General features: G+C 33.0%; 1 protein-coding gene across 1 annotated transcript in view; it reads right to left on the bottom strand.

The window, feature by feature from the left end:
* The window catches only part of MBTPS2 (membrane bound transcription factor peptidase, site 2), a 40,648-nt gene that overhangs the window by 7,970 nt on the left and 4,909 nt on the right, over positions 1-27,769 (bottom strand). Inside the window, exons 4-9 of the mRNA XM_074214255.1 lie at positions 22,653-22,756; positions 22,126-22,253; positions 14,455-14,573; positions 12,392-12,572; positions 3,603-3,697; positions 833-1,028 (exon numbers count right to left, since the gene is read on the bottom strand). Coding sequence (XP_074070356.1) covers positions 833-1,028; positions 3,603-3,697; positions 12,392-12,572; positions 14,455-14,573; positions 22,126-22,253; positions 22,653-22,756 — 823 coding nt within the window. The remainder of the gene's footprint in view (positions 1-832; positions 1,029-3,602; positions 3,698-12,391; positions 12,573-14,454; positions 14,574-22,125; positions 22,254-22,652; positions 22,757-27,769) is intronic.

A 27,769-nucleotide genomic window follows, 5' to 3' on the forward strand; every position in this document is an offset into this window, starting at 1 on the left:
GCTTTGACCCTATATGATGCTATGTATGAGAAGTAAGAAAATGGAGACAAATCTAAGCAGACATCTTTAAATCCAAATTGTTTGCTGAGTTCCTTGTATATTCACATAGGTCTCTTTGGACAACTTTCCCTCTGCCACAGAAAAGCTTTCCTTTGTCTACAGAATTTCTTTTTACAAGTTTTCCTTCCTTAGCTGGTGATAATCCTAGCTCCTATCTCCATGACTGTGTAAAAAAAAAAACAAAACAACACACCTCTCCACCAAGCTAGTAATGCAATTCTTTCACACCTCTGCCTCTTAAAATCCCCTTTAAAATTGAGAGCAAACACTATGAAATCTAACCTGAATGCATTGCTACTAGTGCCTCCCCTCCAAAATTCCTAGTATTAATTTTTGTATAGATTTCATCTGAGAAGTATTTCATGCCTTATAATAGAATTGTCTGGTTTTTGTCTGCTAACGGTGTCATACTCATCCCTGGACTAGTTTTTTAAGTGGCTTTCAGAGTGGAACTAGATGAGTTCTGTCTCACCTTACCAATATCAACACAAATGATAACAAACTATATTTGAAATGGACATATAGAGGAGCTATAGCTGTTGGAAAAGGAAGATTTTTCCCTGTCCTCTTTACTTTTATATATTATCCAGGAATCCAAAGAAAAATGGCCAGTAAGCATTCTAAGAACAATTTTAGTTTGTTTTGAGCACATTCTCAGAGCAGTCTTTGAAAAAAAAAAAGTAAACTTTAGAATAGAATCAGTGCAAAAGATTTTCCAAGAATATTTGGCATTTCAGGGATTTTCTGAGGCCTTAAGATAATAATTACTAACCTGTATACTGAAGGTGCAGTGGATGTCCTACAAACAGCATGTCAATCTGAGATGAATGTTTCACTCTTATTAATCGAGTTTGATTCTCCAAAGATGGTATAACACATAAACTTGAAATAAAGTCCTTTTGACAATCTGCATTGCTTCTACACACTTGATTGGCTTCAATTGTTTTCCGGGCTGGCAGACAAGCATACTAGAAATAAATTTTTAATTAGTCATAAAATCAAAAGCATTAGCTCATAGATATGAGTCATAACCATACCAATTATATCTCCTTATAAAAACAAAAGTGATTCATTTTCAGGAAAAATGAAGCAAGTTACATTCTCTCATACAAGATGATATATAGCACATCTCTTATTTGATACTTTTAAACTTTTTTGTGACATGGACTCCCTTTGTAATTCCGGTAAACCCATGGATCCTTTCTCAGAATAACTTTAAAAAAATTCATAACTGAAGGAATACATTTAAATAAAAGGTTTATGAAAATAAAGATCAATTTTTTTCTCATCTAAGTTCACAGATCACCTGACATCTGTCTATGGATTCCTTGGGGGGTCTTGCCATTAAGGACTTGTGATTTTATAGCTATGGACACTTGGGTTTTTTTTAAAAATTCTGTGTCTTTCACAGAGGTTCTACTCAATGCATGGGAATTCTTCTTCAGGTTCTTTTACTATCTTGAAAATACAACTGTATCACTCAAGCTACCTATCTTTCATTCTTCATATCTGACCAATTCATATTGTTTTGGTGGTGATACACATTTGATAATGTCTTTTACATCATATCTGTTAATTTTAACCTAAATGCTTCAGATGCTGTAAGGGAAATATATCTCATATAAATGAAGTGCTATGGAAAAAATGTAAAGATTATGAGATTGCCTTCTGTTGTGGGGAGGGAGGAGGAGGGAAGGGAGGATAGGGGAAAAATTGTAAAATTCAAAACCTTACAAAAAAAAAAGATAGGTAGAAACTACTATTGTATATAATTGGAAAACAAATAAAATATTAATAAAATGCTATATTATTCATCTAATTATGAGGACTTTCCTAGTAATACAGTGAACAAGTATTTTTTCCTCCTGGTATCAGTTTATCTATCAAATGAGAGAATTAAACAAATGGGTTGCAGTTCTAAAAGTTCTGACTTGATATGGCAAGAAGTCTGGCCTTTACAAAAATCATTCGATTAAAGTGAATGGATACTTACTGTGTGTATATCTCCCTCTAATTGTTACTGAGTCTATACCACTTGGACAGGAGAGAGATTATGGGAATATAGGAAACTAAGTCCCTAAATATTTTTTAACTAAAATGCTCTTCTGATGTCTTACCAAGGTGTGATAGTGAACTTAAGTAAACACAGGAAATGTGCCAAGAAGTACAAATGAAGCCTTACTATGTTGGAAAGATTTTGATTAGGGACTTAGAAGGGAACACTGTGTCTATCAAATGAGCACTGGCTTGGTTAAGTTCAAAGATTTATCACCAGAAGGTCAAACCTCAGGTGATCAAAGTTTTCAACTACCACAATTCAGGAAGAGTAGCTATTAAAATTATGCTGTATTTGGCCTCAATGGAAGTATTTTCTAGGCTTATCTTATGCAACATAACATAGTTTACACAGGATTGTAAAAATACAATCCTGCTATCTTTTGGTAAACTAGTTATCCAAAGTCCCAAGAATCATACCCTTGTTCTAGACCTAGACCTTATTTATTAGGGTCTTCTAAGGCAGTGGCATCAAATTCAAATAGAAATTGAATATTAAACTATATATATAAGGATCCATTTGGACTGTATATTAACTTAGAAAACCACATATGAATATTTTCTATGTTTACTGTATTTTAATTTCATTTTATTAAATAATTACATTTTAATCTGGTTCTAGCCCACTTGAGAGTTGTCCCTCAGGAAACCTCTAATCTAAAGCATAGGATCTGTTAACATCAGATGGCCAAAGACATTTGTATATTCCATCAGTAAGTGTATAAAACTCCAAAGCACAAAAACATTTCTGGTGCCCCTGAACCTCAAAATTAATTAAAAGCAATGAATGAGGATCTTATCAACAGTCATTTTTAAGGAAAAAACCCTGTTTTTAAACATCAGAAATTAGATGACTACCATAAGGATAGAGTCTAACCTATTTTGCCAAATTCAACATTGATTTGAACCATTGCATGTTGAGTTTGTGGGTTCCCCTAATGAAATACAAGAGCTGGAAACAACCTTCAGAATTATCTTCAAACAACCTCATTTTACTGATGAAAAAACTAAAAGTTTTAATCCCCCCATGTTAACTTTATTCTTCAAACATTTTCAAAGATCCATGAGTTCATCTGGGTGGATATTTCCTCCATCAATGCAGATCCCAACCCCTCCTTAGTAAATGGTTTCAGGAGAAATTGTGGCCAAAAAAAATATCATTACTAATAGTCAGGCAGCCTTCTAGTGAGGAACTTCTCTAAATTTAAGCAGATGGTCCTTTAATACTCTAGCATCAAGTCTGAAATTGCATCCTTTTTTATCTTAGAGAGTATGGCCAAAGTTTCAGTTCCACTGACAAAACTCTGAAGAGCTGGGATCACCTGCATTCTTCAACAAGACATGAGAGTTTTATTTTTATGAAGATATACTTTTTTTTTAGTAATTATACCTTTCATTAATTTTTCCATTGTTACAGTCATTACTATAGGCCTTTTCCAATAGTTGGTTCAGTTTTTGTTTATCAGTCAACTTCAGGGACTACTTACCAAATGAGTTTCCATATTATTACTGTAGGAAAAGCAGACATCTGTGAGGCTGTTGTTGCTACAACATTCAATTGTTCCATCAAGTCTTTTGTACACTAGAGAAAGATATAATCAGTTACATGAAAAACATCTATAATAAAGTCATTTGTCTTTAAGGTAGGAAAGTAAAATGATTTATATGTGAAAAAGACTGAATGACTTCTGGAGTTGCTATGCCATGATTTCTATTTTACTTAATGAATTTTTCCAGTTTAATCTTAAATTTATTAATATTATGAGGTATATGACCATTTTTTCTTTTTTGTCCATTTTTCTAATAGGTAAATGAGATTGATAAGTAGAGTTTGGTTTTATATAGAAATTTAATTATATTCTAAAGTCTCATTATAGTTTGCCAAGTCACTCTCAATGAATTAACTAACTGGACTATATTGAATACCTATGTGCCTAGTATATATAGTAGGTCTAATATGCCATAGACTTCATTCATTCAAGTTTTCCCCTGGAAGACCCATATTGCTGCTAAATTCAGAACCTACAGAACACAATGTCTAGGAACTATCTATCATTCTAGAGGGATATGAGATTTGTTATGCTAGGCCCTATTAGGGACAAAAGGTAGAAGCTGCAAAGAAGCAGATTCAGGCATGATGCCAGGAAAAACTTCTAATGACACAGTTCAAAAGTAGAAAAAGTAGTCCTAGAAAGCAATGGGGCCCTAACTAGAGATCTTCAAGCAAAGGTTGGATGACCAGTTATCAAATCTACTGGAGAGAGGATTCTTGTTCAGGTACAGTTCAAACTAAATGGGTGCTTTTCTTAGATCCTGTGAAGTTTGCCACTATAATCCACTCACCTTGGGAATGTTCTCAATTCTGACCCCTTTGGACTGTCTGCTGCTATTTATGTAGATGGTCTTAGGGACCATTTTTAGAATGCAGTGGCTAGGGAGACTGCTTATCTCTATGGGTTTTTTCCAAATGTTCTATGGTAGAAAACAAATAGATACCACTTCCACTTGTGGCAGGTTAAAGAAGCTAGATTGCTGATCCACTTGGGAAAAAGACATTTTATTTCATCATTCCTAGTCTTTTTTTTTTTTTAAGATTTTTTCAAGGCAATAGGGCTAAGTGGCTTGCCCAAGGCCACACGGCTAGGTAATTATCAAGAGTCTGAGGCTGGATTTGAACTCAGGTACTCCTGACTACAAGGCCAGTGCTCTTATCCACTGTGCCACCTAGCCGCCCCTATTCCTAGTCTTCTTTACTGATTTTAAATGTTTAAAATTTCAAAGGTAGTAAGCATAAAGGACTAAATTCAGAATTTCTGATTTAACCAAAAGTAATATACTCAGACTGATAAAACTATTTCAAGAAAGTTTTATCTTTTATATGTGTAATTCTTGGGATTACTACTATATAGCTTTAATAATAAGCCTAAGATATTATTGTAATTGAATTAATGTAATTCAAGAATTTCTTTAATAAATTAACAAATGCTTTACATGATAATTTGACCTCTTCTAGTGCACTCAGCTAGGATACTTACAAGTTCTATTACCTTTGATCTTAATCTTAGTTTTTTCATCAGTAAAATGAGGTTGTTTGAAGATAACTTTGAAGGTTGTTTCCAGCTCTTTTATTTATGTGTATTAGATGTTAATAAATGATATCCAAATTATACACATAATAAAGAACTAGAAAATAGTATGTAAGCTATATTGTAAATGTGATATATAATTATATAAAAGAACTAGAAAGAATCTTCAAAACCATCTAATTCAATTCCATCAATTCATAATGAAAAAACTGAGGTCCAAGGTCACAGATATATTAAGTGTCAGAATGAGGAAGAAGAGAGGAGACAAAATGTTCATGCCAAGAAATGCTGATATAACTCATCTGTTAATGAAACTAAAATAAAGTCTTGAACTATAGAAGCTTAGATTTTTACACAGTTAGGAAGGCTAAATTCAGCAATAGAAAAAACAACTTTCTTCCTAATTATGTAGTCTTTTTAAACTGAATAAATAAAAATTGAATTAAACCAGAAATGTAAATGGTCTAAGAGTAAGTCCATTTGATCTTGTCAGGAAGTCCACATGGAGATATGATTGCCCATGTGTGCACAGAGACATACAAAGACACTTTAAAAAGACTATTTTGAGAAGACATTTTTTTCCCAGCCTTCCTGATCTATCCAGGTTAGCTGTTTCTTTATAATGAAAACAAACTACAAAATACAGGTCATTATAATTCAGGTAAGTTATGTTCAGATTTTCAAAGTATGCTAATAGTTGCTTCAAATTTCCAGTGGTTTTGGCTATTTTTTTAATAATGACTAGAAAAATTAATATTTGAAGATGCTTAAAATACCTCAAAGACCCATGATTTAATTGTTCTAAGTTGGAATAAATAAAAAAGAAAAAAAATGGCCACCAAACTTTCCAAAATTCTAAGCATATAGCAATTTGAACTTAAGTAGTTTAGTTGTCAATCAAAAGGTCTAGAGACCACTCCAGGATTGAAATCAAAGTCTTTTCAGCCTGAGAGGGCCTGCCAGAGTATGTAGCATACTAGAATAATCTTTAAGAACCTTTATACTAAAATGAAATAAAGAAATTGAGAGTAGGATTTTAATGGAAATTATTGATGCTCACATATTTGAAACTCTATTGCAAAGTCCTAAGTATCTACTGGCATTGACATATCTAGTATATATCCTGCTTACAATTACTTGTCTCATTTTAGCTACCACTCAATCACCAAGTACCAATCAATTATCAAGAATTTACCAAGTATTTGTTATTTTTCCAGGCTCTGTGTATAAAAACTGAGGATAAAAAGCAAAAATGAAATAGTCTATGTTCTTTAGGAACAAGGAGACTGCTTGTATAAATATGTGTACACACAATAAAATACAAGTTTGTTTAGGAAGAGAGGGGACTTGCAGTCGGAGTGATCAAGTAAATCATCATGTCGAAGGTACTGTTTGAGATGAGTCTTGAGGAAAAAAGGAATTCTTTAAGGAGGAGAGAAATCAATCAAGGAACAGGGAATGACCAATGCAAAAGCACTGAAATAGAAGGTAAGAGAGGGTAAGAGAGGGTGTGTGTGTGTGTGTGTGTGTGTATGTGTGAAATAGCAAGAAAGTCAGTTTGGTTAGTCTAGACACTAAAGGAAAGGAAGTAATGTATAATGAAGCTAGAAAGGTAAACTGGGGAACAGATTATGAGTCACTTTAAAAGCCAGAATTTACCATTATATGTAGAGGCAATAAGGATGCACTAGCATTTATTGACGATTATCAGACTCATGCTTGAGACTTAAAATTAATTGCTTAGTTTTTAATAATGAACAGCAAGTGTAATTAGTATCATGTGGTATTTTTCACTAACATATTTCTTTAAAAATATTATACAACTAAAACTATTGAGTATGACTATGTGGCCTCTGTATTTCATATATATAAATAAAAACTGTATGTATTATATATGTATATATCCACATACATATACATATGTACACAAATATACATATATATTCATATACTTTTTAAATTACAAAAATAAAATACTGAATCTCCTAATATACACACACATGTATATATCAAGTGCTGAATCTGGAATCGTTAATAAGATTGATTTGAAAACTTGGCTCTTCTGGTTGGCAGCACAAAAACCAAGTTACCTAGCTAAAGTTACTGTGCTTTAATTTTAAACCTCTAAAATAGGGATGCCTGAAATGTAGACTCTGTATACAATAGCTAATATCACCTTATTCTTAAGAATTTTTAGAGATGATAAGCTGCTTGAGGACGAGGACTGCTTTATTTTAGTCTATGTATTCCAAGCATATAGCAAACTTCCTTGCACATTGTAGATCATTAATAAGTACCTACTGAAATGAAAAGGAGAAGTAAATCTAATTCTGGTCCAGGAAGTAAAAATTAGAATGGGATTGAGATGAGCCTTAGAGATATTCTTCCTAGAATCAAAATTCTGGAAAGTCATAATTTAATCTGGCCTATCTTTCTTGAAAAACATAAAACTAATCAGGCCCCAAAATCTATTCTAGGAAAAGTTTCAGTCTTCAAAAAATACCCATGTGTCTTCTTTGACTTTGTCCCTAGAGAGGTCCTGAAGTTGCCTCTGTCTTATTCTTCAGAGATGACTTGATGCAGGCTGAACTGAAGAAACTAAATATCAATCTATATAGTGCAGGACCACTCTCTTTTAAACAGGAATTGAGTAACACTACTACTGCCAAGGGCAAATTTAACAAGGTATCTAAGGAACAAAAACAATGAGTATTTATGTAGAGTACCAAAGAAATGAGTAAGAAAGATGTAAAGGCAAATCAGTGTTAACTGAATAGTACTCAAATCCACAGTAGATAGCCTAATAAGTATTGACTACTGACAAGTCATTTGAGAATCCCAAATGCAAAAACTTTTAAGAAAAAGCAATTATACTGGCAGCTAGGTGGCATAGTAGATAGAGTACCAGCCCTGGGGTCAAGAGGACCTGAGTTCAAATCCAGCCTCAGACACTTAATGACTGCCTAGCTGTGTGACCTTGAGCAAGTCACTTAACCCCTTTGCCTTAAAATAAATAAAAAAAAAAGAAAAAGCAGTTATACTACACAGACCTATACAAATTAATTTAATTTCTATATACCTGGGATATACATTACATTATTGACTATATTTTTATTATACACTGAGATTCTCTCTAGAAACAATCTAGTACTCACACAAGGTAGGGATTTAAGGGTCCAAGGAATTTTAGTAGTATTAGTCTCTAAAGTTAAGTTAGGATGATTCTTGTTATATTACTTCCTTTGTGTAAAGTCTAATTTGGACAATATAATAGTCCTATCCCATTCCACTAAGGGTGCCCTCACCTCCTTTAGATGGGGATTAAGGTTGTCCAAGTGAGATTTGACTCAGAGCTTCATTTAGGGGTCTCAATTTTCTCCTTTAGTATTCAATCCCATTCTCCTTAAAATAGTAGGTTCATCGAGGGCTGGATTTGCTGAATATGTTGCCTTTTAGCCAACACAATGCTTTCAAAAAAGAAAAAAGGAATTTAAGCTCCATGAATATATGAAATACAATGGCTTTCAAACAATGAAAAAGAAGGGGGGAATGTGAACTACCTTCAAGGTTAGAAACAAAACAGAACAATTAACTAAGAACCAGGATAGCAATAACTTTCATTTCTATTCAAAACACTAAGTGGGAGATGAGTGTATAAGCAAGATAAATACCAAGAAGGGTCTTGACAACAGACCAGTAGATACTCAGGAATTTGGATCTGAATGCTGAGCTAGGGAAGAATTTGCTTGCTGTCTCCTCTGACTCACAGTAGTTACAGAAAAGTCCCTGAATCAGGAATTTTTAGTTCCAGAGCCACACCAGGAATTTTAGTCTATTCTTGAGCTTATTATACACCCCTGCTGAGAGGCAGTGTGAGAAGTGGATAGAAAATTGGCTTAAAGAGGTAAAAACGTGTGGATTCAAGAGACTAGCACTATCAATGTGGTCAAATCACTTAATTCTCAATACCCTGGGCAAATTTCTAAGACTAAATTGTAGAGATGAAGATTTGCATTGATATGAGTTGAATTCCTAACTGGAATCTCCAAACAGCAATGAAATCACAGGTCTGGACAAAAAATAAAATTCAAGAATATACAACTATTACAGACTTAACACTTTGCCCTTCCAAAAATTCCATTTTCTCAAAGCTCCATGGGTAAATGCAAAAAAAAAAAAATGAGGATCCTCCCAGATTCAGTGTTATCTTGCTCCCAACTCCAAGGGTTGTCCAAGATTAGACTGTTTTTCAAGGGTTAAGGGATGAAAATAGTAAAGTAAAGTGATATTTAACCTAAATTAAGAAAGTGATGAAGATTAAGATAATAAGAAATTGGCTCTAGTGAGTTTTATAAAAAAGTAAAGCTAGAGAGATTATCTCTAGGAGTATCTATTAGTGCTTTCACTTTCAAGTTCTTAGTAAGAATGCCTTTTAGTTTAACCAAGTTGACTTTTCAATATAGAATTCTTATTTTCTATTTGAACTAGTGTCAGAAGCAACCTGTGCAATGGACATTTCTTTAATTCAAAGCGCTTAAATACTTCCTTTACCTACCTTGGGAAGGTCAGAGTTTAGACTAGTGGTTTGTATTAAATTCCAGAAACTCCAAAATCCATTCCCAATAACCAATACAAAAAAATGGGGAAGGGTCAAGAAGAAGGATCAAGTAAGGTAGGCAAAATGGTGAAATAAGACAGTTCTTCCCACAGTAGTTTAATGACTGGATATATTGTGACATATCCTCTTCTCAATTCTATATGTCAATATAAAAAAAGAAAATTTAAAAAGCTTATTCCATATTTCATATAAATGACTTTTAAATGACCTGGGCTTCTATTTTTTCTCTACTCATATTAAGAAATGACTATAATTCATTTTATTGAAAAGGGCAGAAAATTCACTTTTAACCAAATGTATAATGGCTTGTTTATTACCTTAGTGCCTACCCATTTGGCACATAAATAATTTTCTTTTAAAAATACAATTTTAAAGTCATTTCTAGTTCTAATGAATGATATGTCTATAAATGAATGAACTATGCCCATTTAAAAAGTGATTAAATTGAGACAAACATTTACCTCATGCCATTAACACAATAATGGAGTTGGTATTAAAATTAACTGTTCTAAGTTCCAGTCTAGTTTCAGTTCATCATGCCAAATTAAATATGAATACAATAAGTATAAGAATGAAGGCTATAGAAATATATTTTGATTTTGATTCTATCATTTTTTTAAAGCTTTATAGCAGCAAGGCAAGATTAGTAATCATTTTTGACTATTTAGAAATACTTATCAGAAAGCATTTGAATCATGAAAGCAATAAGGAAAAAATTCTTATCTGAATTCTATCTGGTAAAAAGAGCTATATTGCATTTGGCAATGCAGGCATCCTTACAAAACTTCTCATTAAATTCAGAATTGGTCAGATTTCTTATTAGCTAATATGTCATTTGAGATTTCAAGTTTAACATGGAGATGAATCAGAGGAAGGAAAAGAAAATGACAAAGGACTGAAAATAAAATCTTCTGAGCAAAAGCTTAACATTACCAGAGTTATTTATCTAATAATCTAAATATCAGGCAAAGGGATAGCTTAATAGTCTTTGGTTATTTGAATTCTTTTTTTTTTTTTTTTTTAGTTTTTGCAAGGCAATGTGGTTAAGTGGCTTGCCCAAGGCCACACAGCTAGTTAATTATTAAGTGTCTGAGGCCAGATTTGAACTCAGGTACTCCTGACTCCAGGGCTGGTGCTCTATCCACTGCACCACCTAGCCGCCTCCAGTTATTTGAATTCTTAAGGAATATGATGTCCCTTTTCGGTCATCCTTGAGTCTAGATAAAGAAAAATGTATAAAAAAAAAATCAACCTTGAAGACCTGTATTAGGTATAAGGAAGAACATCCTTATTATAAGGTCGAGAATTTTTTTTTTAACTAAGCATTCACCATTTACCTTATTATAAGCTGTATCTATAGTATTATCATCTAATCTTTTAATTAGAATTCTTTAAATTTCATAAAGTGTTTTTAATAATCCACTTTCTGATCTGATTCTTGAAATCATCTATTTGGTTAACAAGAGAGGTATTATACTAATTCAAAGCTGTGACTACTGAGTGAAGCTCAGGGAAATTAAGGGACGGCAGGAATAGATTTAAACTCCAGTCTCTGATTTCATAGTCACTGCTCTTTTAACTATGTCACAAGATCACCAGTCTTTCTTTAATACTCCACTCCAAATTGCTTTTTTCTTAAGAGGGACATAAACACTAATCCAAGATACTTCTTTCTAGCAATAAAGATATATCCTGTGTTCTCAACTCCAATAGTCATAGAACTGAGGTAAGATAGGTTATTTCAGTTTTTAAATTACAAGAGTGAAGTGTTTAAATCGGGTGAGTTTGTAGGGCTAATAGAGACCAAAGTCAGTCTTGTGTGTTCATCAAGGACTAGACCTATACTTGGACAATAAGGGCAGAAGAGTTCCGTGAAAACTATGCTACCCTAGAATCTGACTGTCCATGAATTTGTGTGCTCCCACAAACATCAGACATTACAAGAAAGTAGACAAAGTCCCAGAGTCACAAGACTAGAACTTAATTCCCTGATTTGGTTCTTACTAGCTACATGAGAAAGCATCTTAGCCATCTGAACCTCAGATTCTTAACATGTAAAATAGGGGTAAAATACCTGACTTGTCAAGATCACAAAGGTGTTAGGAACTTCCAGTAAGATGATGCTTATGAAAAGGCTTTTGTAAGTTATGAAAAAATATAAATATAACTGAATGCTAGTCTTTGCACAGTCACCTTTTATATAGTTAGGCCTTAAAATATACTTATCTAAGTTTTGATACATTTCTGACAGAGGCAATATGAAGTCCAACTTTTTTACTCTAGTTCTGAGTTTCCATATCGGTGTTGACTATACATATTTCTGAAAGTATAGAGAAGTAACTTTAGTAATCCTGAGATTTTAAGAATTAAGTAGGAGAACTGGACATATGGTTAAAATGGATTTATGAAAAAAAATTTGGACGTTAGCATACAATTTATAGGGTATGATCACTGATTATTTTTTAGTATATGGCTATTGAGCTTTAAGAAATCTATCTTTGAACAAAGAAGCAATAAAGAAATTAGAAGTGAACACAATACTAAAAGTTTGTTGAATTCAGCATACACACACCTCTGGCTGGGTAGCTTAACTGTTGCAAAGTGGCTGAACTTATACAGTAACCAATCTGTGGTTCCTGTGAGATGATCCCTAGACAGGAATTCCAATCTTCCACTTTATGAACTGGACAGTCCTGTAGCTGGGTGACTATGTCTCCCACAAAGAGGCCTCTGGGTCCATTGGCAGGTGAGTCCTTGAGAATAAGAATGGGGAGAAGGGTTTGGAAGAGGAGGAAAGGAAAAACAGGTTGGAAACAATTCCTAAAAGTATCTTCACTTTACTCTATATACATAAGTGTCTATACATGTCATGTCAATTTATAATTACTCTAACTATATATTACTTTTAAAAAGTAATCAAAGGGGCAGCTAGGTGACACAGAGCACCAACCCTGGGGTCAGGAGGACCTGAGTTCAAATGTGGCCTCAGACAATAATTACCTACCTGCGTGGGCAAGTCACTTAACCCCCACTGCCTTGCAAAAACCAAAAAAAAAGTAATCAAAGACCAATATTATTTTATTTAAATCAATGTTAGAAGTTTTCAGCAACATCAAACATACTTATTATGGTGTAGCAGTAAACTAAAAACCTTTATCATCTACAATCAGAATTGATATTAAAACTTTTTTTGAAGTACAATATTTTAAACTCTTAATTTAACATTTTTCCTTCTAACTAAAACTTTCTATGATCTACTGATCACTATCTCCACCTGGAAATTATTATTTTCTTCCATCCAGAATCTACACAAAAATTCTATATAGCACTCAGTATTTTTTTGAACTTAGGGAATAACTTGTCTTCCCCTAACTCTACTATAAAGCAAGCTTCAGTTTAATTTGTTTATTTCTTAAGAATCATCACACATATATGATGGGGGACTATTGTTCTGTAAGAATCATGAGTGGCTGGACTTTAGAAAAGCTTGGAAAGACTTGTATGAACTGATACTGAGTGAAGTGAACAGAACCAGGAGAATATTGTACACATTAACAGTGACATTATGTGATGATCAACTGTGCTGAATTTTGCTCTTCTCAGTAATACAAATACAATTCTTTTCTTATTATATAAATATTTTATTTGGTTTTTCCCAATCTTTTTTTGCAAATTCCCTACCCTGAGAGAAAGCAATCTGATACAGACTTTACATTTTGTAACCATACTAAATAGATCAAAATCAAACCTGTTGCAAGAGAAGAATCAGATCCAAAAAGAAGAAAGAACATTAGAGATAACAAAATGACATAATACAAAAGACAACTTTATTTTTTTGCAAGGTAATGGGGTTAAGTGGCTTGCCCAAGGCCACACAGCTAGGTAATTATTAAGTGTCATGAGACTGGATTTGAACCCAGATACTCCTGACTCCAGGGCCAGTGCTTTATCCACCGTGCCACCTAGCCGCCCCTTGGGTATACACATTTTTATCACCCTTTGGGTATAATTCTAAATTGTTCTCCAGAAAGGTTGTATCAGTTCACAGCTCCACCAATAATGCATTAGTGCCCCAGATTTCTCACATCCCTCCAACATTGATCATTATCCAAGCAAGACAATTTGAAAAGACTTGTCATGGAAGATACCATCTGCATCTAGAGAAAGAACTATGGAATCTGTTTTTTCTGCTTTGTTTTTATCCCTCTCATTTTCCCCCCCTTTTATTCTACGTCTTCTTTCACAACATGTCAAATATGGAAATATATTTAACACAGTTGTACAAGTATAACCTATAGGAGAGGGGATAAGGGAAGGGAAGAACAGAGAAAAATGTGGAATTCAAAATATTATTAAAAAAACGAATGTTGAAAACTAGCTTACATGTAATTGGAAAAAATAAATTCTACCCTTGATGGATTCTATCACCTTATAAATCTGGTTTTTAAAAAAATCTGGTCTTCTTCACAGTATAATTTACTAGAATTTTGAGGCGGGGAGTAATTTCTCTTGAACAAAACTGAATCTTCTGCATTTAACGGACGATTATTGTTCACATTAAAGAATCTTATACCACATGAAGGTTGACAAAATCTTTGCTGCTGTTAACCAAATGATCAGCCTAACTTGTCTTACCTCAGTGATATCTAGGATAAGGGCTCCAACCCCAGTGTAGTAAAGGGGGAAAAGAATTACAGGTAGCAGAAAGAGAGCTGCAAGACTTAAAACTCCAAGCACAAAATTGTGCCAGACACCTGAAAAGAGGGGAAAAAAAAGTTTATGAATAAGCGAAGACAATAGCAAAATGTAGACAATCTTAAGAGACATACTAATTAATTTATCTTTTTATTTTTATTTTAGATTTTTGCAAGGCAAATGGGCTTAAGTTGTTTGCCCAAGGCCACACAGGTAGGTAATTAAGTGTCTGAGGCCGAATTTGAATCAGGGTCTGTGCTCTATCCATTGTGCTACCTAACCGCCCCTATACTCATTAGTTTATATAGGATATTATAAGTGAAACAATTTTGAGAAGTTGATCATTCTCCTAACCTCTTAAAGAGAAGGACATAATGTTGAAATCATTCTAGATTCCTGGTTCCCTTCTAATTAAGGTACTAAAATATGAAAATAATCAATATATTCATTTCTATTGAGGAAATAAAGTAGTCTTCACAATTTTTTCAATTAAATGATTCATTTAAATTAAAAACTAATTTTTCCAAAAATGTTAGTATCAATTTTCTAAAATTTCACTTTTTTTACTATCATTAATTCAACAAATAAATGAGTAAATAAATGTTCCACATCATACATTTAGGTTACTTGTGGCATCTGAGATAAAGCTCCCTGGCATATTTACAAAACCATTAAATAAAAGAATACTAATTTATCATCTAATATTAACATCCTAATGAAATGTCATCTTCATTCTACTCCCTAAAATGGGTTTATGTTCAAAGTAATCTGGCTAGTGAATTCATTTTTAATTAATGTTCTCTGGATAGAAATAAAAAATTTGGGGGAAAAAGAGATATGTAGTGGCACAGTGAAGACAGGGGGTCAAATTTGGAATCAGAAAGACCTGAAATCAAACCTGGCATCAGATATTTATTAGTTGTACAACCTTGGTCAAGTCACTTAATCCTGTTTGCCTCAGTTTCCTCATTTGTAAAATGAGTTAGAGAAGAAAATGGCAAAACCACTTTGCCAATAAAACACCAAATGGGATCATGAAGAATTGGAAACAACTGAACAATAACACATATGTCCATTGAAGATATCTGAAAGTCACAAACTAAAAAGCAATATTTTGGTCCAAATATGGAAAATACATCATGCAACAGAATCTGCTAAACTCAACAATTTATTTGTTTACTTAGGCACATTTATTATACATGTACTTTAAAAAAAACTGTTGTTTGTAAAGTACTTCACATACACAATCACATTTGATCCTCAAAACATGGTCGTGAGAGGTTATGCCTTTATTATCCTCACTGAGATTGAGAGAAGCTGAGTAACTTCTCCAGGACCTTATAGCTAGTAAGTGATAGAGACAGAATTCGAATTTTGGTTTTCCTGACCTCAAGATAAGTTCTTTGTTGACTATTTTCAAAGTACAAATCAACAAACCCCCCCCAAAATTTATTTATGCAATTTTATTTTAGTTTTAAAGGATGTAGTGGTAAAGGGGTTCTTAGAGATAATTTAATCTCTTCTCTTCATTTTGTATATTTGCTAATCATTCCACAAACTCTAATTTTTTATTCTTTTCTTATTCAACTAAAGACACAAAAAGTATGCTTGTACTTCAGTTTTCTTACAACTCTTTAAAAGTCTACCAATTTAGCAACATGCCACTCTATTTCCCAAAGTTCTCAATACTGTGCTTAAGGCTACTTAAATGTAGTTGAGAGTGATTTTATATTAAAATGTGAGAGGATAGGCAAAATTTGAAGAGGCATAAAAAAGAAGTGAAAATTCAGTCATATCACTATTTTTTTTAGGAACAAGATTCGTCTTCTAACATTTCTCAGTATGAAAAGGGCAGCGAAGCTTAAAGTGTAAGTGTGGCAAATGAGAAATTGGCCTAAGAGATTTATACTGAGTCAAAGCCAATAAAAGCCTTGGGTAAATCATCATGGTGGAACACAGGTTCCTGTCCTTAAGAATCCTACAATATTAGAGAAGGGATAAAACAAATACACAAGTAAGTACAATGCAGAGAGCAATGTAAGTATCATGAGAGGTCCAAAGTCTTATGACAGTTTAGAAAAAGATAAGGGGAATAACTGATTGTTGGGATTAGAAAAGACATCATGGTTATTGATGATGAGTTGTTTTCAATCATGTCTGACTCTGTGAGCCCCATCTGGATTTTCTTGTAAAAGATACTGGAGTGGTTTGCCATTTTTTTCTCTAGCTCATTTTACAGATGAGGAAACTGAGGCAAACAAGGTAAAGTGACTGGTCCAGGGTCACATAGTTAAGAAATATCTGTGGTCAGATTTGAATTAGGTCTTCTGATTCTAGGCCTGGCACTTTAGACACTGTCATCTAGCTGCTCGATGATGGCAAATAAATTGGTCCTCTAAAAATAAGTAGAACTTCAATTGTTAAAGATCAAGGGAAGGAGCTCCTTCTCATGTGGGAGTAATAGTAAATGAAAAGACAGAGAATGCTGTCTTTTTAAAGTAAAATTTAAAATGTTTTTTCATTATGAACAAGAAACATATCACTAAACATGAATTTCCACATACATAAAAAACTGAAGAACTTAGTTTATTTTAAAAAAAACATATTAAGCTAACAAACTGAAAATAAGCATAAAAGAGAATATTTTGAATATTATAAGAGACTTAAGACTATAAGAGAATTAAAGCAATGATAAAAGTAAATGTTGTTTTCTTTAAAAAGACTAACAAAATTGACAAACCTTTAGCATCTAAATTAAACAGAGAAGAAAGTCAAAGTAAAATAAAAAATGAACAAGGTGAAATCACAATAAATTCAGAAGAAAACAAAAGGGAATGATCAGAACTTATCATATGGTTACTTCCTAAGAAATCTGAGTATTTAAAAGAAATCAATTAGCTACAAAAATATAAAACTTTCAAATTAACAGAATATCATAAAGAGGTACTGAATAATTCAATCTCAGAAAAGAAAATTAAACTAACTATAAAGAAACTACCAAAGAAAACAATCACAGTCTAAATCAAACTTTTAAATAACACATAAATGGTTAAAAGTATCAAATGGTGGAGTAGTTGAAAAAAGATGGAAACTGAGAAAAATATAATCAATATGTAGATTAGAAAGTCACAGATGTCTTTCTGAGAGCAATTCTTATAAAGTAATGGAGACAGTTTGGAAGGATAAAGGAATTAGGAGGAAGAGTAAATTACAAGTGTCAACAATGTGTTGAGAAAAAGATGCTAAGGTAAGCAGGAGGAGGAATTTTGAAAAACAGAGAAAGTAAAAAAAAGTGAAAGACAATGATAAAGAGAACCTAGAATATGAAGGATTCAGCATAAAAAGTCTATTGGAACAGTCACCAGAAAGACATAAAATAATAACAAAAATTAGAATATTAAAACAAATATTAAAATGAAAATAAGAATATTAAAAACCAAAGATTAAGTGACTTGCCTGGGTGCCCAAGGTAGTAAATGTCTGAGGCTGGATCTGATCTCAGGTCTTTCTGATTCTCCAGATCCAATGCTCTCTACCCAGTGTACCATTTGGCTGACTACTAAAGTAGAAGAAATAAGAAATACTGGAAACATATGCTTTTAAAGAAGAATTTAAGTTTTTATCTCTATCATAAGAACTTGCTTTTTTGGTAAAAAAAGGAAAAGGTATTAACTAAGAATGGTTAATGATGCTATTGTAAAATTTCATTTAAAAAATGTATAAAAATACACTGGGGGCAGCTAAATGGCACAGTGGATAGAGCTTCAGCTCAACCTGAGTTCAAATCTGGCTTCAGACACTTTCAAGCTGTATGACCTGGGCAAATCACTTAACTATGTTTGTCTTCGCTCCTCATCTTTAAAATGAGCTGGAGAAGGAAATGGAAAAGTGCTCCAGTATCTTTAATAAGATAACAGCAAAATGGGGTCACAGAGAGTAGGACACAGCTGAAACAAAGACAACAACAACAACAACAAAAGAAGACATTGCTATAGCAGGGCTTCTTAACCTAGAGTTCATACACTTTAAAAGAAATATATATAAATTCTGACTAATGTGGAAATATATTTGATATGACTGTGCATGTATAAGCTATATCAGATTGTCTGCTCTCCTGGGGAATGGGGAAAGAAAAGAGGAAGGGAGAAAAATTTGGATTTAAAATCTTACAAAAATGAATGTTGAGGGGCAGCTAGGTGGGACAGTGGATAGAGCACCAGCCCTTGAGTCAGGAGGACCTGAGGACCTAGACACTTAATAATTGCCTAGCTGTGTGACTTTAGGCAAGTCATTTAACTCCATTGCCTTAAAGAAATAAAATTTTAAAAAAATGAATGTTGAAAATTATGTTTATTATGTAATCAAAAAAGAAATGAAATGCTATTATGAAAAAATAAATGGATATAATATATATATCTGGATAATTCTTTTTCAATATAATCGAGTTTCCTTTGTCATTCAATGTATTTTTCTTTTATTCTGAAAAGGCAAATCACTTAACTAATCACTAACACAGCTTTCTCTCTATAGGTAGTGGGGGTGAGGAAGGAGGAGGAAGGGGATAGGAAATGAGTTCCTTCTGCTTTTAGAAAGCCAAAGGAATTGATTAATAATAAAATAAGGTTGAGGTCATTTAAATTAAAGTCATTTAAATTACAGCAAAAGGAATTCAGATTGGCATCAGTTTCATAAAGAAAGAATGCCCTCTGTTAAGCTCATCTAAATAATGTTTCCAAATATTTTAATGTTAAAAAAGCAGAGTGATTAGCTGATTCAACATATATATATGTGTATACATAAAAATAGTAGCAAATCATATGTAAAATATGAAACAAAACTAGGGTACAACTACTAATTATAATTTACAAGAATGTCTTTAGAATTTTTTTAAAGATTTGAAAAAAAATCTGATTTGGAATACAGAATATGGTGCTTTATATAAAGTTCAATTATATACCATACCTGAGATGAACTACACAACATTGTATATGTACAACAGAACTTTTAAAAGCCACTTTCTTTGAGAAGCAATATTGATATTGAAGCAAAGTTTAATCAAGGCTACCCTTTCCTGTCCCGAAATTATGCTAGTGCATAACCCTTTTTAGTATTCTCACTAGAATTGAGGAAGACTCTTAAGTGCACTGACTGCCTACTCTGGAAATGTGATTTCTAAATCTTACAGAGAGGGAAGCAGTTATAGCAGTGCAGGGAGAAGTGTCTAATTTATTCAGAGATAAGTAAAATTAGATAGTCTTACTTTACATAGTATACCTCCTACATTCCCAAGACCCACCATCTCTTCAAATTTCTTTTCTTGTACCAAAGGCCTCCCTAACTTCACAAGAGAGAGGGACTGATCAATCAATTAATCAACAAGTATTTATTAAAGACATGCCAAATATTATGCTAGGTGCAAACAGAGAATGAAATAATTCCTTGCAATGAGCTTATATTTTAGTGGAGAAAAAAATTTTATATATATACATATATATATGTGTGTATATGTGTATATATATATATATATATATATATATATATATATATATATCCATTACACATACATATATACATACACAGACATATAAGCATATACAGAATATACATTACATGTATACAACATAAATATAAAGTTTCTATGAATGTGTATGTGTATATATGTGTGTGTGTGTGTGTGTGTGTGTGTGTGTGTGTGTGTGTGTGTGTTACTATTCTGTGTACACAGATGTTGTAGGCAAAAATTAAATACAATTTAGTTTGGGAGCAAATACAAGGAGGGAGGGCACTAGCAAACAAGGTAATTAGGAAAAGCTTCATATAGAAGACTGTATCTGAAAGGCATCTTAAAGGAAATCAGGGACTGGAGAAGTAGGTAAGGAAGGAATGTCTTCCAGGCACAGTGGATGTTAAATGCCAAAGCCTGGAGAAGGAGATGAGAATATCATGAGACATAGAAAGAAGGCCAATTTAATTGAAGTACAGCCTGATGGTGGAGAATAAAGTCCAAGAGGCTGAAAAGGTAGACTGGGGTCAATTTTAGTAGAACTTTAAAAGTTCCAAAGAGACATTTTAATTTTATTCTAGAAGCAATAGGTATCTAATAGAATCAGTTAAGTATAGGTGTCACATGATTGGATCCACGCTTAAGGAAAATTACTTTGGTAGCAGCCTGTAAGATGGCTTAGAGTGATGAGAGACCTGATACAGGTGGTCCAAAAAGAAGATTATTGCAGTAAGTGATAACATATATTCCCTCAAGCCTGGATCAAATTTTGGAAATTCTTTAGTTATAAAACCTTAAGTAATTTAGAAATTAACAAGGGATTTAGAATAATTTACAATGTCCAGACTTCTAATTCTGAGGATGGAAATTCCCTCTGGGGATACAAATCAGTAACTTTAATTTACATAATTACAGTTTTTCACAATTGTTAGGGACATGGTGAGGTTATTAAGTGATTTCCCTATGGTTACAAAGCTAGTATGTGCCAGAGGCAACATTTGACCCCAGGCCTTTCTGACTCCAAGGTCAGCTCTCTATGTTTCTTCACATTTAAATACACCCACATACCCACACACACACAAATGTGCAGACTACAGAGATGAAGAAGTAATACTGAGATTAAGCCAACTGAAAGTACACTTTGCATAATATCTATTTGTTGAAGCATTTACTTCCAGATATAATCCAAGCTTTCTTAGTACTTCACTATAAATTGCTTTTAGGGTGCACTAATATGCTAGAGGCTGGATTTGGAATCAGGAAAACATTCAGCCTCAAACATTTACTAGTTGTATGATATTGGGAAAGCCAACTTAACCTGTCTATCATGGTCTCCTTCTCTGTAAAACAAGAATAATATAATTGCACCTACCCATTGTGAGGATTGTGAGTGGTTTAAAAGAGGTGAGTGGTTTAGTTGAGGATAAAAGATAATATTTGCAAGTACTTTACAAACCTTAAAGTATTATATGCTAGCTACTATAATGACCATTATTATCATATCACTCATTATTGAGTGCCTACTCTGCTAAGACAGTGCCACTAGCAGGCACTGTGTAAAGTGCTAAGGATACAAAAAAAAAAAGGCAAAAGTGTACCTGTCCTTAAGGAGCTCACAATTCAATAATGTCATTATTATTAATAACAAACTAAAAACCAAAATTAGCATGATGATATGAAAAAGCATGAAAAGAAGTGAGAAAGAGATAATAGCTAAAATACTTTACAATTCCAAAGTATCCATTTGAGTCTCCAGATTTCTAATTTATACATCCAGATGGACAAGTTGCAGAATGTAATCTTGGCAAGTAACTATATATTGCAACATGCATAATTTTCCAATTTATATAAGGGCATTTCAATGTACCATGAAAATTAATTCATTATAACCTTATCCAAATACTGGCATAAATGAATAGTTTATTTTTTAGGTTCAACTAATCCTTAGTCTACTTACCAACCATTCCCACTAATTGCAGTAGTGCCTGTTGCATGATATGGACAATCACTAAGAAACAAATTCTAACAAAGACATGATTTCTTCATTTGTGATGCTGTAAGGGATAAACACAAAATGAACTCATAAGGAATAATTTCAAATCACTTACCTGCACAGAATATTCTTAGCTGCTGGACTGGAGATATAAGTTGCAAATGGGTAGTAAATAGATCTACAAATGCTCCAGGATAAACAATGAAGATAAAAATTCCAAATCCATTAAATCGAACTTGTTCTCTAAGAAAGAGAAAATGGAGTAAGAATTTAGTAATGTTATTTCAATTCACAAACCAAGAACTAATATAACACCAAGCTCTTACACTCCCAATTCAAAATTTAATTAAAAAGTCATTTTTACTTCAAGAAGTTTTCAATTTTTGTTCTTGCCATTAGTACAAAACAATGAAGATAATCTATATGTAAACAAACTAAATGAACTGCCAACTTTTGTAACAGTATTAGTTCTGGCTACCTTACATAGGATACCATTTTGTAAATGGACAAATTTAAAACGTAACAAATAACTGAAAATAAATTTTTCCATTTAAAAATTGTTATTAGATGTCAATTTTGAAACTATTTCTTTCAAAAGCTTTGGTTACATACAAGAGAAGAGAAAAAGACTGATTACATTACCGGATAGCTGCCACCCCATGGCCAATTTCATGTATGACACCACTAATAAGGATTGCAGTAAAGAAATAGGTCAGTTGGCTGACAGGTAAATTTACACCAGGAACCTGTTCAAATCAATAATAAAATATATACTAGTATACTAAATGACTTAAAAATTATTATTTTAAAGTTGTTCCTACCATGGCTTATTATTCTTATACTGTCAGGACTTTTCTGGATATTTCATATAGCTAAAATAGGTATGAAAATAAATGACTCAGTTTTTCATTTCTACCATAAATATTATTTCAATTTTTTTTTATTATAAGCTAAATAAAAACATTCAAGCTTACTATAAGCCAGCTAGTGCTAAGCTCTGGGGATATAAAATTAAATAAAAAATTGTCCCATGCCTCAGAATACTTTTGAGGTACTTAATATATAACAGAGAATATGTCTATGATGATAAAAAAGAAATAGGCCCTGAATTCAAGGAGTTTCTCAAATGAAGGACACAACATATATATGTGTGTCTCTGTGTATGCATAGTAGAAGAGGGAAATTAAAGTTTATAAAGTTCTGATCTCACTTCACATTTTCTTGGATACTTCTTATACTTATCACTCATTCATAGCTCTATGAGTTAGTAGTCTGAATATTCTATAATTCATAATTCATTTAGTCACTCTTTAGCTATTGGGCATATAGATTATATCTAGCTTTTTGCTTTTACAAATTAAGCAGTATATTTCTAAAGGCAATAATATTATGAAGATATATAGATGTAAAAGTAGATTTACATTTATTTATATGATATATATGCAAATATATTTAGATAATATATACTTAAAAGATAAAATGGCTATTTAATTATATGAACTAAGGTCATTTTCCTGTAATATATATATTTCAAAGATTAAAAAAAATGACCTTTTTTCTTTTTCTAGTCATACAGAAGGGAGAGCAGTAAAAGGAATCATGTCAAGGCAATGGGGTTAAGTGACTACCCAAAGTCACATAGTTAAGTATTAAGTGGTTGAGGCCACATTTGAACACAGGTCCTCCTGACTCCAGTGCTTTATCCACTGTGCCATTCAGCTACTCTAAATGTTAGGCTAACTAATACTTGGACTACCTCATGAGCTGAGAGTAGTCCCAAGTGAAAATGAAGGTGGTAATTCTCCCTCTTTCTAGGAGTGGGGGAATACTACATACATTGTCAAATTCCCCTGAGGTGCTGATTAGTTTTGCTGAACTGCTTTTTTATTTTTATTTTTTTAAATTCCCTACTCTATGCCCAAAGGGCAATAAAATTGCCTACCCTTTGATCCAGCAATATCACTACTAAGGGTGTATCCTGAAGAAATCACAAAAAAGGGGAAAAGATCCACATGTACAAGAATATTCAGAGCTGCTCTTTTTATGATGGCAAAGAATTGGAAACTGGGGGGATGCTATAAGTTGAGGAATGGCTGAAATCAGTTGTGGTATATGAATGTGTTGGAATATTATTGCTCTATAAGAAATGATGAGCAGACAGATTTCAGAAAAATCTGGAAAGACTTACATGAAGTGATGCTGAGTGATTTTAGCAGAACTGAGAGAACTGCACACCTCAACAGCAACTCTGTGCAATGATCAATCTGATAGACTTGGCTCTTATCAGCAATACAAGGATCAAAGACAAATCTAAAAGTTCTGAATTGGAAAATGTCATCCACATCCAGACAAAGAACTATGGAATCTGAATGCAGATCAAAGCATACTGTTTTCATCTTTTTAAATTTGTTTTTTGCTTTTTCTTCTAGTTTTTCCCTTTTTAATTCTGATTTTTCTTTCACAGCATGACTAATATGGAAATATGTGTGTGACTAATCTGATGTAGATCATACATGTATACTATTTGCTATCCTGGGGCATGGGGAGTGAAAGGTGGGTGGGGAAACTCTACACAAATGAATGTTTGGGGCAGCTAGGTGGAAAAGTGGATAGAGCATTGATCCTGGAGTCAGGAGGACCTGAGTTCAAATTTGGCCTTAAACCCTTAACATTTACTAGCTAAGTGACCTTAGGCAAATCATTAGACTCTGCTTACTTCCAAAAAAAGGCAAATGTTGAAAATTATCTTTTTATATAATTGAAAAAAATCCCATGTTATTAGGCATGATTTTCTGGATGAGGGAAAGAGGAGGTATACAGTTGGGAAAAAGATGATGCAAAAATAAAAGATTTTATTGATAAAATTTTTAAAAAGAAAAAGAAAAGAGAAATCACTGTCAAAACTAAAAAGCCTGTACAAGAACACATGTTAGCATTCTCAAAGAGCCCTCTGTTATTACTACAAGGTTCTAATCATTTACCAGTATGACTCTGTTCCCTTGAAAACAAAATCTTTTAATTTTAATGTTTCCTTACACAAGTAATATTAGGTCCATGTATATGTGTATATGTATGTATGTATGTTTATATGCATGTAGCTATAAATCTATGTATTAGGTAGGGTATATAGTATAATATGGGACCTATAGTTCCCTCCTTTAAGTGTTGTGATTTTAAGAGAAAATCATAATCTTTATTTCTTCTGTTTCTTTACTAGAAAATTATATTTATGAGTGTATAAACCTAGATATACAAGTATTATTAAAATTCAAATAATGCAGAAAGTATGGTATTTGCACATATAGCAATATAGGATGGCTATGCAGGAAACAGGCTCATGTCTTGTGTAAGTGTGCCTTTAAAGAGATGAATTAACCAAACAATTGTTTACAAATGTATTTATAAAGCTATTGTTATTTTGAATGTACTGGGGAAGTCTATACTTTAAAAGGAAATTTATAGCACATGCTCTGGTAAAGATGAATAAATCATCCCTAATGTATTTGCTTTGTAAAACACTAAGACTTCCATTTACAAGTGGTCTCTCTCTGCTTAAAGGTCACCAGTATTCTGGCCCTCCTTAAATCTGCTCAGTGAACCTGAGTATTTGCAATGGAGAAAAGAAAGATGGGAAAAGCAACAACAATGACCTTGGAACAATCAAAGGTGGTCAGCCCAGTAAAAGAATCCTTTCAGCTTACGTGCCCATGAGAGAGACCCTACTTGAATTTCTTTTATTTCTATTTATTATTTAAAAAAACCCAACAGAAAATATTGATAGGTGAAGGTGATATAAAAAAGTTTTAAGAACTTAAAATTGCAGTAAGATGTTGGGGATGCCCTGCACATCCCTCCCCTACTCCCATCTTCTAATCCATCCCCTGAAACACAGAATTAAGGAAAAAAGAGGAAAAAAGCAGTTCAGCAAAACTAATCACAATCAACACATCACCCAAGCCTGCTAGGATATGTAATATTCTAGTCCCCTTCTTATGTCTTCTTTGGGCCAAGCTTGGTCATTATATTTAGGATCATAGCATCAGAGCTGAAAAGGACAACAGAGATCATTTAATCCAGCCTCTCGATTAAATGGTGAAGAATTAGAGTTCAACAAGATTAAGTTACTTGCCCAAGGTCACATAGCTACTGAAGAGTACAGCCAAGCTGTGGTCCTAGGTCTTCCAGTTCCAAATCCAACATCTTTGCCATGGCAATAAATGTGCAGTTTGTTTGTTATTGTTATTGTTCTTTCCATTGACACTGTTAAGAGTCCCTGTGAGTATTATTTTCCTAATTTTGTGGCATTCTTTTTTTATGACATGTTAATATCCATGGGAGTTAAAGGACTCTATCAGTCATTAACTTATAACTATAATTAGTTCAATTGGACTTTTTTAATACTATCACTTAAGATCAAATATAACCAGAGAATGAGAGTTTTGATTGACAAGGTAGAAAAGAAGATAATTTTGGAGTACAGAGAATTAAGGGGAGCCTGGGAAGGATGCTACAGGAGGAAGCTTGAAGCAGCATCAGGATATTGGGTACCTGAGGATAGGAGCACTAAGAAGTGGGAAAAGGATTCATAAAGGAAGATGGGAAGATGAATGTTTGCTCTAAAACTTTTTCTCTATATTACAAATTACTTAGTCAACCTTAATGTTATTTGAAATAAATCAATAGATGACCAAAGAGGCCATATTTTCCTTTACTGAGAGACAGGCAAGCATACACTTGTGACAATATAAAGATAACTGTTGCCAGGTCATCATATTTGCTGACCATCACCTGATTTGACCCTCCCTGTAGAAGCCATATTTTCCTTTACTGAGAGATAGGCAAGCATACACTTGTGACAATATAAAGATAACTGTTGTCGGGTCATCATATTTGCTGACCAGCACCTGATTTGACCCTCCCTGTCCCTTGTCTGTGCCATAAGCACACTAGAAATTGCTTGTTCTAGAGTACTGATCTTTAAACAATTTGGGTTCTGAAACAATAGACTAATTCTGCAGGGCATTAGAAAGCTAGGTAGAAAACATATTCCTGCAGCTTCAGAAGTTCAGTTTAATTCTGCAGATATGACACTTAAACATGAACATGCAAAATAAAAATATACAAGGATCTCAAAGCAGCCTAGAGTTTATCCAAATAGAGCTCTAACAATACAATGAAATGCTTTAGTAAGCACAATAAAGTGAGAGGCCAATCTTGGAAATAACTTGTTCTGTACATGAATGATATTTTGCCATTGTAGTGATAAAAATAAGGTCAAATATCCTTTCTAGACTCACTTTTAGATAAGCCACAGAGTATATACTACTATCATATGACTAATTCTCTGTAGTTTTCTGCAACTGATTTCTTTTTAAATTTTTAATTATTATTTTTAGCATTCTTTTAAAATTTTTGAATTACAAATTCTCTCTCTCTCTCTCTCTCTCTCCCCTCTCCCCAAAATTAAGAAGGTAAGTAATACAGCAATTACACATGAAAAATCATGCAAAACATACTTCCATAATACTCAATAAATAATAATAAAATAAAAAAGCAAGACAAAGTGATAAAACTATATTTCAATTTGTACGGAGAGATCATCAAGTCTTTCTCTATAGAGGGAAATTATTTTTCAGCTACGCCTTCTGGAATTATCTTTGATCATTGTATCATTGTATCAGAGTAGTTAAATCTTTCACAGTTGATTATCATTATTTTATTGCTGTTATTATGTACAAAGATCTAGTTCTACTCATGTT

This window comes from Macrotis lagotis, chromosome 1 (genome assembly GCF_037893015.1).
Source record: "Macrotis lagotis isolate mMagLag1 chromosome 1, bilby.v1.9.chrom.fasta, whole genome shotgun sequence".
Classification (NCBI taxonomy): domain Eukaryota; kingdom Metazoa; phylum Chordata; class Mammalia; order Peramelemorphia; family Peramelidae; genus Macrotis; species Macrotis lagotis.